Raw genomic sequence first — 15,448 nt, 5'->3', positions numbered from 1 at the left:
CTTCTACTTTCTCTGTCTTAAGGGGCTAACATGCCACTCAGTAATGTAATAATCATGGCAGTGATGACTACGTTCGTAATGTTGGTGCTTATAATGTTCTCACCTGCTCTCATTTTGCAGATATTCCTCAAGGTGGCCGAAGAGAGTGGGGTGGATGCTGAGACCTCAGGTAACTGCCTTGAGGGGGAATGGCACACTTAAGATAGTGCCTCCTGCTGGCTTTCTCAGCGCACGAGTATTGTTCCTTTTCCTTTGAATTGTTCTATTGCATTCTCATTTGTGGAGTGTAGGTTTGTTGCAGATGGGGAAGGTTTGTTTTGTTGTAAATAAAATAAAGTATGGGATTCTCTCCTTGTGCCTTCAGATGGTACCTTGCCAGCAAGACGAAACAGGCGGGCTTTCGGGGACAAGCAGAGCTGTCTTCGCCCGTTCACTGAAGATGATGCTGTTGATCCAAATGATTCTGACATAGACCCAGGTATGTTAGGGCAAGATCAATCAGTGTCCCACTCTTTGAATGTGAAATTCTCTCTCATGCTCCCAGCTGTTTTCTTGGGATGGCCTTCAGCCAAGGTGATAGATCCCTACAGAGTCCAAAGAGATATGAGGAAATGATAAAAGCCCCTTGTTCTTTGCAGCGTCGTGCATGTGATCAAACCTGAAAGAGCCCATCCATATCACTTCCTTTAAAGACGTAAAGATGGTGCCTCAATCCTCTGAACCTATGTATTTATTATCTTTTCTGCAGGGTCCTAGTTTCTTGTATATATTAGGTGTTTGATTGTTGAACAAATATTCTTTCAAGTAGATGAATTAGTTTGAAAGAGTCAGAAAGGGGAATTTGCTGTTAGAGTTAATTGTACCCTAAGACTTATGTATTTGAGGCCGGGCACGGTGGTTCACGCCTGTAATCTCAGCTCTTTGAGAGGCCGAGGTGGGTAGATCACCTGAGGTCAGGAGTTTGAGACCAGCCTGACCAACAAGGTGAAACCCCATCTTTACTAAATACCAAAAATTAGCCGAGTATGGTGGCACATGCCTGTAATCCCAGCTACTTGGGAGGCTGAGGCAGGAGAATCGCTTGAACCTGGGAGGCAGAGGTTTCAGTGAGTCAAGGTTGCGCCATTGCACTCCAGACTAGGCAACAAAAGTGAAAACTCCATCTCAAAAAAAAAAAAAAGACATATTTTAGATGAGTGTGTCTTTGTGTGTTTAACTGAGATGGAGAGGAGAGATAAGACATCAAACAAATATTGTTAAGATGTAAAAGCATATCAGTTAGGTGTCATTCATTTAAGACAAGGATTTCTAGAAAATGTTTAGGAACAGAAAACTTTCCAGTTCTCTCACCCCTGCTCACAGGAGTGTATGGCTCTTACATTATATATAATTGCCTGACTTCATACAGTATCAGTACTTAGATCATTTGAAATGTGTCCACGTTTTACCAAAATATAATAGGGTGAGAAGCTGAGAAGCTAGTTGCCATTGTATGTTCTCAGATATGTCAAGCTATGTACATGGCCTGTTTCATAGAATAGTCTATAAGAAATTGATGACTCAATTCATCCGAATGGCTGGCTGTAATACGTGGTTATGCATGAACACATCTTTTCAGTTGTATCAAGACACCTTTGTTTTCTGTAATTATCAGACAAGGACCGAAAGGCAGAGACTGCTACTCTTAGACACTTTGAGTCATAACTCTTCCTTGGACATAGCTTTGCCATGAAAGCCCTTTACTTCTGAGAAACTTTTAGCTTCAGACACACGCCTCCAAGATAGTTGTTGAAGACACCAGAAGAAGGAGCATAGCAATACCGAAAATACCTAAGATAATAGGTGACCTTCAGTGTTGGTTTCTTGCAGAGTCCAGAGAGACAGACTTGCTCAGTGGGATGGATGGCAAAGGCTCCTACCAGGTGAAGGGCTGGAAGCTTACACAGCAACAGTTTGTGGCCCTTTTGTGGAAGAGACTGCTAATTGCCAGACGGAGTCGGAAAGGATTTTTTGCTCAGGTGAGATGTGCTGTTTTGGCTAGAGACTCTGGCTTCATGGGTGGGCTGCAGGCTCTGTGACCAGTGAAGGCAGGATAGCATCTTGGTCAAGATATGGATGCTGGACCCAGATTTATCTGTATTTCAATCCCAGTTCTATTCCTTGTTGTATCTGCTGGCAAGTTACTTCTCTTTGCCTCAATCTCCTCATCTGTAAAATGGGGATAATAATATTACCTGCAGTACAGGGTTGTTATGAAAATAAAAACGAATAGGTGCTTCGAATGGGGCCTGACATTAGCAAGTGCTTACTTTTGTGTGTGTATATGTTATTATGGAGGAGAACATAAAAAGGACAAAGTATAGAAAAACTAATTGGGTGTATTCAGCTGTCATAACATGAGAGTTATTATACCCAGATGCACTTGACATGTGAACTTATTAGAAACTTGATTTTTCTCTGAGTTGATGTTTAACTCAAACTGGTAGAAAAGGTAGGTCAGAATATAGTTGGCCAACAGAGAAGACTTCTTACACTATTGTCTGCATGTCAGTGTTTGCATGCTAACTTGCTTAGTTAGAAGGGTTAAATTTTTTCACTCTATAAAATCAAGAAATGTAGAGAAAAGGTCTGCAGAGAATCTTCCACACTGATGATGTGGATACTGTTAAGAGCAGGAGTTTGGAGCATACAGAGCTGGAGTTGAATCCTGACTTTGCTACTTATTGGCTGTATGACCTTGGGCAAGTTGCTTAGTCTCCCTGATCCTCAGTTACCTTTGTTTGTTGATGATAATCATTGATAACACAACCATAAATAATGACAACAGAGATAATTCTCATTATAGTACTTATTATACAGACTTATTCACTCAATGTCAATTTTCTGCGTGGAAATCCCAGAACATTAGAATTGGGGGCATTGTTTGAATCTTTAAGGTTATAAGGGATACATTTCTCAACAATAAATGGGAGGAGCTTTGGGTTTACTTACAAAGTATGCCCAAGTCATTTTTTTTTTTTTTTCAGAGAAGATATGGTAGAAAGTCTTAGGAGGTTGAAGAACGAATTGGATATTTATTCTTTCTGAGACTATCACGGGAGACAATGACCATGGTTGTCCGTGATTGGAGCCATTGCTGTAGAGTTGGTTTTATTATAGTGTAGGATTTGAATGGGCCATGTGTTCTCAGACCTCAGATTAAAGTGAGAAAACTGAGGCCAGTGGGGAGAGTGACTTCACATGGGTGCACTTGTATTAGAGACAGAACCAGGATTCAGGACTTCTGGCTCCTGGTCCTGGGTTCATGGCCCAGTGTGGTCTTTCTCAGTCTTCAGGAGGAAGAAGGGCAGGACCCAGTGTTCTGAGTCACCCTGAATGTGAGCACTATTTACTTTGTGAACCTTTTGGCTTAGTGCCTCTGCCAGGTGGCCACAGCCTCTGGCCTTGTGCTGCCAGAGGAAAGGTTTAGTTTTCAGGCTCCATTGCTTCCCAGCTGCCAAGAATGCCTTGGTTCAGCACAGTCATAGGCTCTACCCTCCTCATTGCCATGCTGGTTGGTCGGGGAGGCTGGCTGGACTCGTAGGGATTTACCCCTTGGCCTTGTTTCTAACACTTGCTATTTTCCTGCTGTCCCCCTGCCCCCTCCACTGCCTGGGTAAAGATTGTCTTGCCAGCTGTGTTTGTCTGCATTGCCCTTGTGTTCAGCCTGATCGTGCCACCCTTTGGCAAGTACCCCAGCCTGGAACTTCAGCCCTGGATGTACAACGAACAGTACACATTTGTCAGGTATGTTTGTCTCCTATGTCCCAGGAGGGGATAAGATTCAAGCAGACCAAAGATGTTTACGAGGGCCAAGGGAACGGACTTCAGAATTACACAGTGGAATAAATTTTACTTCTGTGACTCAGGTCCTTGTATAAGCTAATACTGCATGCATAGAACAGCAGCGAACTAACCCTGAATAATAGGCCAGTCTTCTGTTGAGCCTTTCAGCCTCTTTCTTCTTTATCCTACCGTTGTCAGGAACAGCCACATGTGTTTTAGGTAAAATAATCTGCCCTTGCAAAAATCCACGATTAAGTTATAAAATATTTGAATTTGTGGAGCTGTGTTTTAATTCTGTAATTGACTCACAGGGCACACTATGAAAGCGTAGAACCTCCAGAGACTTGTGTTCTGCAAAGTATAATTCATATAATTATTATCTATTCTGTTATATTTGGGATGTTAGCTAGTGTTTGTTCTTTAGACAAAAATTTCCTCCACTCCATAACAATACATTACATCAAAGAAAAGGATAAAGGATTTTTCTGGGTCTTGTTAGCAGGAGCTTTCTTCATTCCTGAAGGATTTGTAGACCTGTAGATGGGGGAACTGTATCAGTGATACAAAAGGGAAGCATTAAAAAAAGAAAAAAAAAATATATATATATATATATATTTATGTAAATGTGAATTGGCCTCTTTTTCTCTAAGCCCATGTTTTCTTCTTACATGGTTCAGGTTTACTTTATTTTTTCCTTTCCAGCTGCTGACCCTATATTGCCCGTGGTTGTGGAACATAGCATGTGTTTGTGACCTGTGCCTGTTATTTTTGTGCTTTCTAGTTGTGCATGCAAAGAGTACAAAGTTTTCTTGCCCTTTCTTGGAAAATCCTGCTTGTCTGTGCCAAAGGGATAATTGTAAAAGCACTTTTGAAATACTTAATGAGTTGATTTACTTCAAATTTAAAAAATATATAAATGTATATATGTATGTACATGCATGTACACATACACACCTTTACACATATAGCCCATTTATACAAGCTCCACTTTGGAGTGCTCTATGTCACCCTGATGCCGAATACAGGGCCAGAGTCTGAGATCCTTCTGGGTGGTTTCTGTGTTTTGTTCATTTCTGTTTTAAGAACCTATCACAGAGAAATGCTTCCTAGAATGTTTAATTTATAAAACATTTGTATCTCTTGATTACTGGTGTTAATGAATTACTAAGCTGGTTGCCTCTTATGTACCCACAGCAATGATGCTCCTGAGGACACGGGAACCCTGGAACTCTTAAACGCCCTCACGAAAGACCCTGGCTTCGGGACCCGCTGTATGGAAGGAAACCCAATCCCGTGAGTGTCACTTTAGCCATCAGCTGGCTTCTTGTGCTTGTCACCTGGTTTGATTTCTAATATGCTGCATTGATCAACTGCATGCCACATTGTGACCACCAGCATTTGCCCTTTGAATTATTATTATGTTTTAATTACAAAAGCCAGTGTAGTAACCTAACTAAATTATCTAGGAAGAAACGTTCGGAGAGTCTTCTAACACCATGCAAAGCACATCATTACAGACATTTTTTTACTGATTTAGAACATTAATATTTAATTTAAATAGTACTTTAGACTTACTAATCAGATGCTTTTCCTTTCTTTCTCTCCCATTCCCTGTACTTAAGTGCTTCAGTAGGCTCTCATTATATATAATTTTCAGGTTTTGTTTATCAGCTTCTTCGCTTTTATAATCTGTAAAGATGACTTATGAATTTTTATAAAAATGACACTTTCTTCTTTTCAAATTGTGTATTTTTATTGTACTTTCCTTCAAAAACCCCTTTTAAAAAGTAGGCAGTGGATAAATAAATTCAGTGAAGCATCCATATGACTCTTAAGTGTGTGTAGGGGAAGGGAGGTCACTAGATCGCTGTGAGTAAAGATGGTGGAGAGGTGAGGATCTTATGAGGCAGTGCTCAAGGCTAGTAGAGGTGGGTTAGTGTTTCCAGGCTTAGGCAGAATCTCAGCTGAGGTCATGAAACAACAGTGATCTCTGAAAAATTATGGCAAGGTGGGAAGGTGCTGGAGAGTTGGAGACAGGGGCAAACTTGACTTTCAAGTTTTAACGGGAAGGTGGGTGACTCTGCACACCACAAAACAGTGAGCATGATAACCTGTTTATACAAGGTTGTAGAGACGATTTCTAAATGGGTAGCTACTGTGTGCTTGTTTGTTCTTAGTTAGTATTGGATAGTTACTAAATATTTGTTAGTACTTAGTAGTTAGTACGTGATGGGTGGTAAATCCTAGCAGCCAATATTGGTTCCCAAATAACCAGATGGCAAGGATAGAGAAGGACACAGATACGGCCTATCTGGATTTCATGGTGCCTTTGATTTTCCACACGAAGGTTTTGTAGGAAAGATAGAAGCATGAGATGAGATGATAATATAGTTATCTGGATTCATCACTGGCCAGCTGAACCATATGAACTCATGGATTGATGCCAGCTTAGGAAGTCTCCGTAGGAGCCAGAACTGGGCTGAGAGCCAGCCCATAGAGACAAAATAGGCCCAGCCCTGACATCAGAGGGTTCAAACAGCCCCACCTACAGTCTGCCAGAGGTGGTTGGAAGGAAGGGCTTTTATCCTGGCAACTGTTACTGAAATTCAGATTTTTAGGTTTTGCAAAAAAATGGTAGACATGAAGGAAATTTGACAGGAGCATGTCTCAGCAGTATTTAAATTTGTCTCAGCCAATCCCCTTCTGAATGTTCAGAGTGTGAGCTTCAGGAGTGCCTTCACACAGCATGTCTTTGTATGACTTTTCCAGTCAGTTCAGGTGCTTTAAGGAGACAATTAGAGATCAATCTGGAAAACTGTTCATTAGAATTTTTAATACCTAAGAAAACAAGAAATAGTTTTAAAATATATATTTATATAATATTTGTGTGTGTGTGTGTGTGTGTGTGTGTGTTTATATATATTTTTTTTTTTTTTTTTTTTTTTTTGAGATGGAGTCTTGCTCTGTCGCCCAGGCTGGAGTGCAGTGGCTCAGTCCTGGCTCATTGCCACCTCTGCCTCCCAGGTTCAAGTGATTCTCCTGCCTCAGCCTCCTGAGTAGCTGGGATTACAAGCATGTGCCACCACACTGGCTACTTTTTCTAATTTTAGTAGAGATGAAGTTTCACCATGTTGGACAGGATGGTTTTGAACTCCTGACTTAAAATGATCCACCTGGCTTGGCCTCCCAAGGTTCTGGGATTACAGGCATGAGCCATTGTGCCTGGCAATTATATTTAATATTTAATAATAAGGAAATAATTGCTGTAGCTTTACTTTAAATTGTGGAATTCCGAAACTGGAAGGGAACTGGAAATTATTTGTTGAATCAAGTCATTTTAAACTTTTATTTTGCCAGTGGAAAAAATAAGCCCCCAAAAGAGCAGGGGACCTGCTGATGTCCCACAGTAATTCACAGCTGGAGACAAGGCTTTGTGTCTTATCTCCAGGGAAAATTTGTAGATAGCCTAGCTCTTTATGTGCCGAGCACTCTCACCCCAGGCATCCCCCAATTCTCCACTCATTTGAGAACATAAATTGGATCTTGCCACTCTCTACTCATTTTTCAGCACGTCGAGCATAAGATCCAGACTGTTTCCCAGGCCTCTGTCATCTGGCTCCTCTCCTCCTCGTTTATCATTACTCTTCTTCGTAGCTTATCCTACTCCAGCCATGCTGTCTTCCTGTTATTCCTCAAAAATAGAAACGCATTTCTTCCTAGGGCCTTTGTACCTGCACTTGCCATCGCTTTTGCTCAGAATGTTCTTTCCGTCAAATCTTTGACCAGTTCGTTCTCCATCATTGTTTATGTTTTGACTGAAATGTCTTCTCCTCAGTAGGTTCATTCTCCCTAGTCACTGTCTTTTTATTTTGCTTTATTTTGGGCCATCTAAGATTATCTTATTAGTTTATTTGTTGTTCGACTGCTCCATGGCCATACACCTCCATGAAGGCAGGTATTGTCACCTTAGGCCCTCAAATATACTGGACAGCATCTGGCACATAGTAGATGCTCAACGAATATTTGTTGTGTGAACAAATGGTTGGTTGATTGGATTGAACAGAGTTCAGTACGTTTGCATTCTATATTACTTATGTATAAAATGATGATACATAATGATGATATAAATGATGTCACAGTGTACAAGGCTGTTGTGGGATCAGGCAATCAAATGAGATCATGCTTGTCTTTTCCAAATGGTGAGGGAGTAGATGCATGTTTGTGGTCATTATAGAATGATCCTGTGCTCCTGAGGCAACAGAAAGGCCAGGCTCTCTCGGGTAATCCTCCTCTTGCTGTCTTCCCTTTGCAGAGACATGCCCTGCCAGGCAGGGGAGGAAGAGTGGACCACTGCCCCAGTTCCCCAAACCATCAGGGACCTCTTCCAGAATGGGAACTGGACGATGCAGAATCCTTCACCTGCATGCCAGTGTAGCAGCGACAAAATCAAGAAGATGCTGCCTGTGTGTCCCCCAGGGGCAGGGGGGCTGCCTCCTCCACAAGTGCGTCACTTTCAGGGTGTGACTGGGCAGAAGGGGTAGAGGGTGGGCTGGTAGCTTCTGCTTGGAAGCAGAAATGAGTGAGATATCATGTTGGGAGGGTCTGTCTTTTTTCTCTTTTTCTTTGAGGCGGAGTCTTGCTCTGTTGCCCAGGCTGGAGTGCAGTGGCATGATCTTGGCTTACTGCAACCTCCCCCTCCCAGGTTCAAGTGATTCTCCTGCCTCAGCCTCCCAAGTAGCTGGGATTACAGGCACGCACCACCATGTCCGGCTGATTTTTGTGTTTTTAGTAGAGATGGGGTTTCGCCATGTTGGCTAGGCTGATCTGGAACTCCTGACCTCAGGTGATCCATCCGCCTCGGCCTCCCAAAGTGCTGGGATTACAGGTGAGAGCCACCGTGCCCGGCCCTATTTCAGTCTTTAACTTGCTTCTTGTCATAGGAAAAAGCATGTGAGTTTTGAGGGGAGAGGGTTTGGACCACACTGTGCCCATGCCTGTCCCATAGCAGTGAAGTCACAGGACAGACTGTGACAGGCCTGGCTTCCAATCTTGGCTCTGCAACAAATGAGCTGGTAGCCTTTGACAGGCCACTTTAACTCCCTGGACCTGTTTCTTCACCTCTGAATTAGGGAGGCTGGATCAGAAAATTCCTGTGGATCTTGTCAACTGTGGCATTCTTGGAGACTCTTTTTGGGAAGGAGTCCTGAGCCTTTTTTTTTTTTTTTTGAGAATTTCAGGAAGAAGAGTGCTTATGATAGCTCTCTGCTGCTTTTATCAGCATCCAAATTGCAGAGTGAGGACAAGGAATTCTAAATAAGTACAAGAACTAAAATAAGTCTTAGTTACCACTCTTTAAAATAATAGCTAGGCCAGGTGCGGGGTGGCTCACACCTGTAATCTCAGTATTTTGGGATGCTGAGGTGGACGAATCACCTGAGGTCAGGAGTTCGAACCAGCTTGGCCAATGTGGCGAAACCCTGTCTCTACTAAAAATACAGAAATTAGCCAGACATGGTGGCACGTGCCTGTAATCCCAGTTACTTGGGAGGCTGAGGCAAGAGAATTGCTTGAACCTGGGAGGTGGAGGTTACAGTGAGCCAAAATCGCGCCACTGCACTCCAGCCTGGGCAACACAGTGAGACTCCATCTCAAAAAATAAAATGAATAAAATGACAGCTAATCTAGTCATTGGTATAACTCCGATGAACAAAAGATTTATTAGGCATAGGGAATGATGATGCTTCCTAAAAATCTCTTGACTACAAAGAATCTCATTTCAATGTTTATTGTTAGATGTTCAGAATAAATTCTTGGGAAAGACCTTGGCTTGGTGTAAGTGAATTACCAGTGCCGAGGGGCAGGGTGAACCAAGTCTCGGTACTGGTTGACTGAGGCCAATGTCTGGGGCCTGTAGTCAGGTTTCCGGTCGCACTGTGGACATGGTCACTGTTGTCCTTGATTTGTTTTCGGTTTCAATTCTTGTCTATAAAGACCCGTATGCTTGGTTTTCATGTGATGACAGAGAAAACAAAACACTGCAGATATCCTTCAGGACCTGACGGGAAGAAACATTTCGGATTATCTGGTGAAGACGTATGTGCAGATCATAGCCAAAAGGTGACTTTTTACTAAACTTGTCCCCTGCCTTATTATTACTAATTAGAGGAATTAAAGACCTCCAAATAACAGACTGGAACAGTGGGGGAAGTGCCAGATTATGGCCTGATTCCATGTATCAGAAGTTTAGGATATTATCCCAAACTAGAAAAGATGATGAGAGGGACTGTGAACATTCCGTTGTCAGCTTCAAGGCTGAGGCAGCCTGATCTAGAATGAAAATAGAAATGGATTCAAAGTCAAATTCTGCCACTTAGTAGCAACTTGACCAGGTAACTGGTTATCCTTTTAAAGCCTTAGTTTATCTAAATTGTGATATTAATGTTGCTCTTGTAAGTTTGTCATGAGGACTAAATTAAATGATGTACATAAAGTGCCTTGGGTGCTCTCTGATAGGGGACTCCATGATAATTTGTGGTCCCACGGAGGGAGCCCTGGGAAGGTTTAGGAGCCTGCCTTGGCTGTGGAGCCTTGGGAGAGCCGTCTAGCTTCCTGGGACATGGCAGTCTAGTGTTAAATGCTTAGCTCAGCAAATGTTTGTTCTGGTTTCCTTCCCATCAACTTGGTCAGTTGGGGTCTTTCACTTAGGAGTTTCTCAGTGACTTTAAATGGCATGGGCATGCTGGAATGATAGTGACCGTGAGTTTCCAAGAAAGAAGCATAACTTCTCCTTATGTCATCCACAATCGAAATATTATTGTTAATTGAAAAAGCTTCTAGGCCGGGCACAGTGGCTCACTGTGGCCTGTAATCCCAGCACTTTTTTGGAGGCCAAGGCGGGTGAATCACTTGAGGTCAGGAGTTCAAGACCAGCCTGGCCAACATGGGGAAACTCTGTCTCTACTAAAAATACAAAATACGCTGGGTGTGGTGGCACGTGCCTGTAATCCCAGCTACTTGGGAGGCTGAGGCAGGAGAATTGCTTGAACCCGGGAGGCGGAGGTTGCAGTGAGCTGAGGTTGTGCCATTGCACTCCAGCCTGGGCAACAAGAGCGAAACTGTCTCCAAAAAAAAAAAAAAAAAAAAAAGGAAAAGCTTCTAGTTCACTTACATCTTGGATCTTGGTCTTGGTGGTTTGTAAATTGATTTAACCCAAGGCCTGATTCTCATATAAGTAATAGGGTATTTATGATGGAGAGAAGGCTGGAAGAGGCCTGAGCACAGGCTTCTTTTCTCTGGCACAACCCTACAAGGCCAGCCTGATTCTAGGATTATTTCTGTCCCTTCCTTATATCCTCAGGTGGGTATTTACTCCTTTTGCATCATCAGGAATAGGCTCAGTGCTTTCTTTGAACTGATTTTTTGTTTCTTTGTCTCTGCAGCTTGAAGAACAAGATCTGGGTGAATGAGTTTAGGTAAGTTGCTGTCTTTCTGGCACCTTTAGCTCAGGAGGAGGATGGCGTTGTAGGTGTCTTGGATTGAAGAAAGACTTGGAGATTGTTTGTCACTCACACACTTACGGGTGCCATCTCACCGTAAGGAGGACAGAAGCCCTGTGAACATGTGGAACACACAGGGGCACAGACAGATTTAGATTAGGTCTGCTTTATAGAGCTTCTGCCTAGAGCATCGTAGCTCAGTGCCTAGTGGCCCCTCCAGAGGCCTCTGAAATATTTGATGTACTGATTTCCTTGAGGAGAATCAGAAATCTCCTGTGGGTGTCTAGGGATTTCAAGTAAGTAGTGTTGTGAGGGGAATACCTACTTGTCCTTTCCCCCCAAACCAGATTCTCAAGGCTTCTTAAGGACTCAAGGACAATTTCTAGGCATGTAGCAAGGGACTAAGAAAGTCTTAGAGGAAATAAGAAGCACCAAAACCATCTCTTTGCACTGTATTTCAACCCATTTTTCCATCTGGGTTTTGAAGGAACAGGTGGGACTGGGGACGGAAGAATTCTTGAGGCCAGTTTGTCCATCATGAGAAATGAGATAGCTGATGTGGCTACCTCAGGGGGCCCGAAGGCTCCTTGTTACTGATTTCCACCTTCTCTCTCTTCCTTTTCCCCAAGGGCCAGGACCCTTGGATCTCTGGGCAGAGCAGGCGCAGGCCCCTATAATAGCCCTCAGGCTAGAAAGGAGCCGGGACCTGTGTATAAGGCCAGTGTAGCCTACTCTGGACTGTGCGGGATTCCCACTCTCCCAACTTCCCGTCTGCTCGCCTCCAGACCCACGTTCATGCCCGAGTCACTGGGTCAGAGGAGCATCTGTGAGATGAAACACCATTCTTTCCTCGATGTCTCAGCTATCTAACTGTGTGTGTAATCAGGCCAGGTCCTCCCTGCTGGGCAGAAACCATGGGAGTTAAGAGATTGCCAACATTTATTAGAGAAAGCTGACGTGTAACTTCTCTGAGGCAAAATTTAGCCCTCCTTTGAATAGGAATTTGACTCTGACCCTTGTACACACACGCACTGAGTCTGCTGCTGAGTGGTATGTGCACCCCCCTGTCTGGGTTTTAATATCAGGCTGTTCTTTTAGGTATGGCGGGTTTTCCCTGGGTGTCAGTAATACTCAAGCACTTCCTCCGAGTGAAGAAGTTAATGATGCCATCAAACAAATGAAGAAACACCTAAAGCTGGCCAAGGTACAATATCTATCATGAGACGTATCAGAAAAATGGGCGGGTAGCTGCTGGGATGTAGGAATAGTTGGCAGGTTTAAATGGATCACCTGGCAGCTCATTGTTCTGAGTATGTTGGCATACAGAGCAGTCTTTGGCATTTAGTGATTTGAGCCAGACAAAACTGAATTCCTTAGTTGTACATTTAAAAGTGTAGGTCAAAAACAAATCCAGAGGCCAGGTGCCATGGCTCATGCCTGTAATCCTAGCACTTTGGGAGGCTGAAGTGAGTGGATCACTTGAGGTCAGGAGTTCGAGACCAGCCTGGCCAACATGGTGAAACCCCATATCTACTGAAAATACAAAAAAAAAAAAAAAAAAAAAAAAAAGCTGGGCTATTGGTGGCACACACCTGTAATCCCAGCTACTTGGGAGGCTGAGGCAGGAGAATCGCTTGAACCCTATAGGCAGAGATTGCAGTGAGCTGAGATCACACCATTGCACTCTAGCCTGGGCAACAAGAGCAAAACTCCGTCTCAAAAAAAATTTTTTAAAAATTCAGAGATTTAAAAGCTCTCAGTGGCCAGGTGTGGTGGCGTATGCCTGTAATTCCAGCACTTTGGGAGGCCAAGGTGAGCGGATCACAAGGTCAGGAGTTTGAGACCAGCCTGGCCAACATGGTGAAACCCTGTCTCCACTGAAAAAAATACAAAAATTAGCTGGGCATGGTGGCGTGCAACTATAATCCCAGCTACTCGGGAGGCTGAGGTGGGAGAATTGCTTGAACCCGGGAGGTGGAGGTTGCAGTGAGCCGAGATTGTGCCACTGTGCTCCAGTCTGGGCAACAGGGCAAGACTCCGTCTCAAAAAAAGCTCTCAGAACAACCAGTTTTACAAATTTGGCCAGTTGGTAAATAAACTGGGTTTCCAACGTACTTTGCTGAAACAATCACTGACTAAATAGGAAATGAATCATTTTCTTTTTGAAGCCGGCAGGCTGGTCTGCAGGACCTGGTAAGTACTCACTTCATTTCTCTCTGTCTCAAGTTTCCCATTTTTAAGTGAGGATTAAGGGGCTCCGATAAAATGGACCCTAGGATTGTGGACAGCAGTGATAGTCCTAGAATCCACAGCTCTGCTTTTGAGTGATGGACCCGTGTATCTGGCACATCTGCAGGCGGAGCATGGTTCTGGCTCTTCAGATGATGCCAGTGGAGCACTGGAGGAGTCCTCACCCCACCGTGATAACCAGACATTAAAATCTTGGGGCTTTGCATCCCAGGATTTCTCTGTGATTCCTTCTAGACTGGTGGCATCATGGCAGCATCACTGCAGTAGATTTCTGGTCACTTGGTTCTCAGGAGCCGTTTATTTAATCTTCAAATTTAATTTCAGTGAACGAGGTAGTAGTGGCATTGAGCTTCACAGGGCCATCCTGTTGTCCGCAGGTTCCAGGTTGGCTGTTGCCCCTTATCTATGTAAATGGTCACAACTGAGGCAGGTTTCTGTTGTTTATAGGACAGTTCTGCAGATCGATTTCTCAACAGCTTGGGAAGGTTTATGACAGGACTGGACACCAAAAATAATGTCAAGGTAAACCACTGTCTTTGTTCTAGTAGCTTTTTGATGAACAATAATCCTTATGTTTCCTGGAGCACTTTGAACTCATGGTAAAGTTGGCAGGGGCATTCACAACAGAAAAGAGCAAACTCTTAGCTTTACCAGCGAGGCAGTACGGTATAGTGTAGTGATTCAGAGAATTTGCTTTGCCACCAGACATAACAGGTAAACTTGACTAAGTCACTTAACCTATCTAAGCCTCAGTTCCCTCATCTGTGAAATGGAGACAATAATCATGGCTATCTCTAAACCGTTGTGAGAATTCAATGAGTTAAAGGTATAAGGTCCTCCCCACAGCGCCTGCCCACATAGTCAGTGATCACTGTGTCCTGTACACTATAATTACTTCGCCATGTTCTCTGATCATATTGTTTTGCTTTGGTATGTGACCAGAATTTCTTTCTGAGGTTTATGTGCATGGTTGGTGTGTGTGCATCTGCCTGCAGGAGCAGGGTTTGGGAGCATTACTTTGTACCTGGTATGTTTTCTTTCAGGTGTGGTTCAATAACAAGGGCTGGCATGCAATCAGCTCTTTCCTGAATGTCATCAACAATGCCATTCTCCGGGCCAACCTGCAAAAGGGAGAGAACCCTAGCCATTATGGAATTACTGCTTTCAATCATCCCCTGAATCTCACCAAACAGCAACTCTCAGAGGTGGCTCTGTAAGTGTAGCTGTGTCTGAATGGATGGAGTGGGGCAAGGAGAGGGTCATGGAGGAGGGCAGAAAAATATGAAGCTCATTGTAGGGGAACAGCTGCAGAGACCATTACATTATGATAAATCTGGGTTGATCCAGGCTCTGGGCAGAAGTGATAAGTTTACGAATTGGCTGGTTGGGCTTCTTGAACTGCAGAAGAGAAAAATGGTACTGATATGTAAAAATCATAACATTGAGTGAATTCATATAAAGTGAGTTCAAAAATTGTTAAGTAAATTATAATTTAATTATAAGTGTTTAATCAGTTTGATTTGTTTAAAAACCACTGTTTTAAACTTGGTGGAATATGTTTTTATTAGCTTGTATCTTTAATTCCTAAGTTAAGCTGTGTGTGTGTGTGTGAGAGAGAGAGAGAAGTTTAAAGCCAGGATGAGGCCGGGCGCGGTGGCTCAAGCCTGTAATCCCAGCACTTTGGGAGGCTGAGACGGGCGGATCACGAGGTCGGGAGATCGAGACCATCCTGGCTAACACGGTGAAACCCCGTCTCTACTAAAAATACAAAAACTAGCCGGGCGAGGTGGCGGGCGCCTGTAGTCCCAGCTACTCCGGAGGCTGAGGCAGGAGAATGGCGTAAACCCGGCAGGCGGAGCTTGCAGTGAGCTGAGATC

At 43.5% G+C, this 15,448-nt stretch overlaps 1 protein-coding gene across 2 annotated transcripts in view; it reads left to right on the top strand.

Annotated features, from left to right (window-relative positions):
• ABCA1 (ATP-binding cassette, sub-family A (ABC1), member 1) overlaps window positions 1-15,448 on the top strand; it is a 149,594-nt gene that overhangs the window by 115,742 nt on the left and 18,404 nt on the right. For both annotated transcript variants that reach the window (XM_011948232.1, XM_011948235.1), the window contains 11 exons: window positions 121-169; window positions 365-478; window positions 1,870-2,018; window positions 3,662-3,786; window positions 5,020-5,118; window positions 8,138-8,327; window positions 9,848-9,942; window positions 11,265-11,297; window positions 12,420-12,525; window positions 14,019-14,093; window positions 14,615-14,784. In XM_011948232.1, coding sequence (XP_011803622.1) covers window positions 121-169; window positions 365-478; window positions 1,870-2,018; window positions 3,662-3,786; window positions 5,020-5,118; window positions 8,138-8,327; window positions 9,848-9,942; window positions 11,265-11,297; window positions 12,420-12,525; window positions 14,019-14,093; window positions 14,615-14,784 — 1,205 coding nt within the window. The remainder of the gene's footprint in view (window positions 1-120; window positions 170-364; window positions 479-1,869; window positions 2,019-3,661; window positions 3,787-5,019; window positions 5,119-8,137; window positions 8,328-9,847; window positions 9,943-11,264; window positions 11,298-12,419; window positions 12,526-14,018; window positions 14,094-14,614; window positions 14,785-15,448) is intronic.

This window comes from Colobus angolensis, unplaced genomic scaffold (genome assembly GCF_000951035.1).
Source record: "Colobus angolensis palliatus isolate OR3802 unplaced genomic scaffold, Cang.pa_1.0 Scaffold276, whole genome shotgun sequence".
In the NCBI taxonomy this organism is placed as follows: Eukaryota; Metazoa; Chordata; class Mammalia; order Primates; family Cercopithecidae; genus Colobus; species Colobus angolensis.
This window is presented reverse-complemented; position numbering and strand designations above follow the sequence as displayed.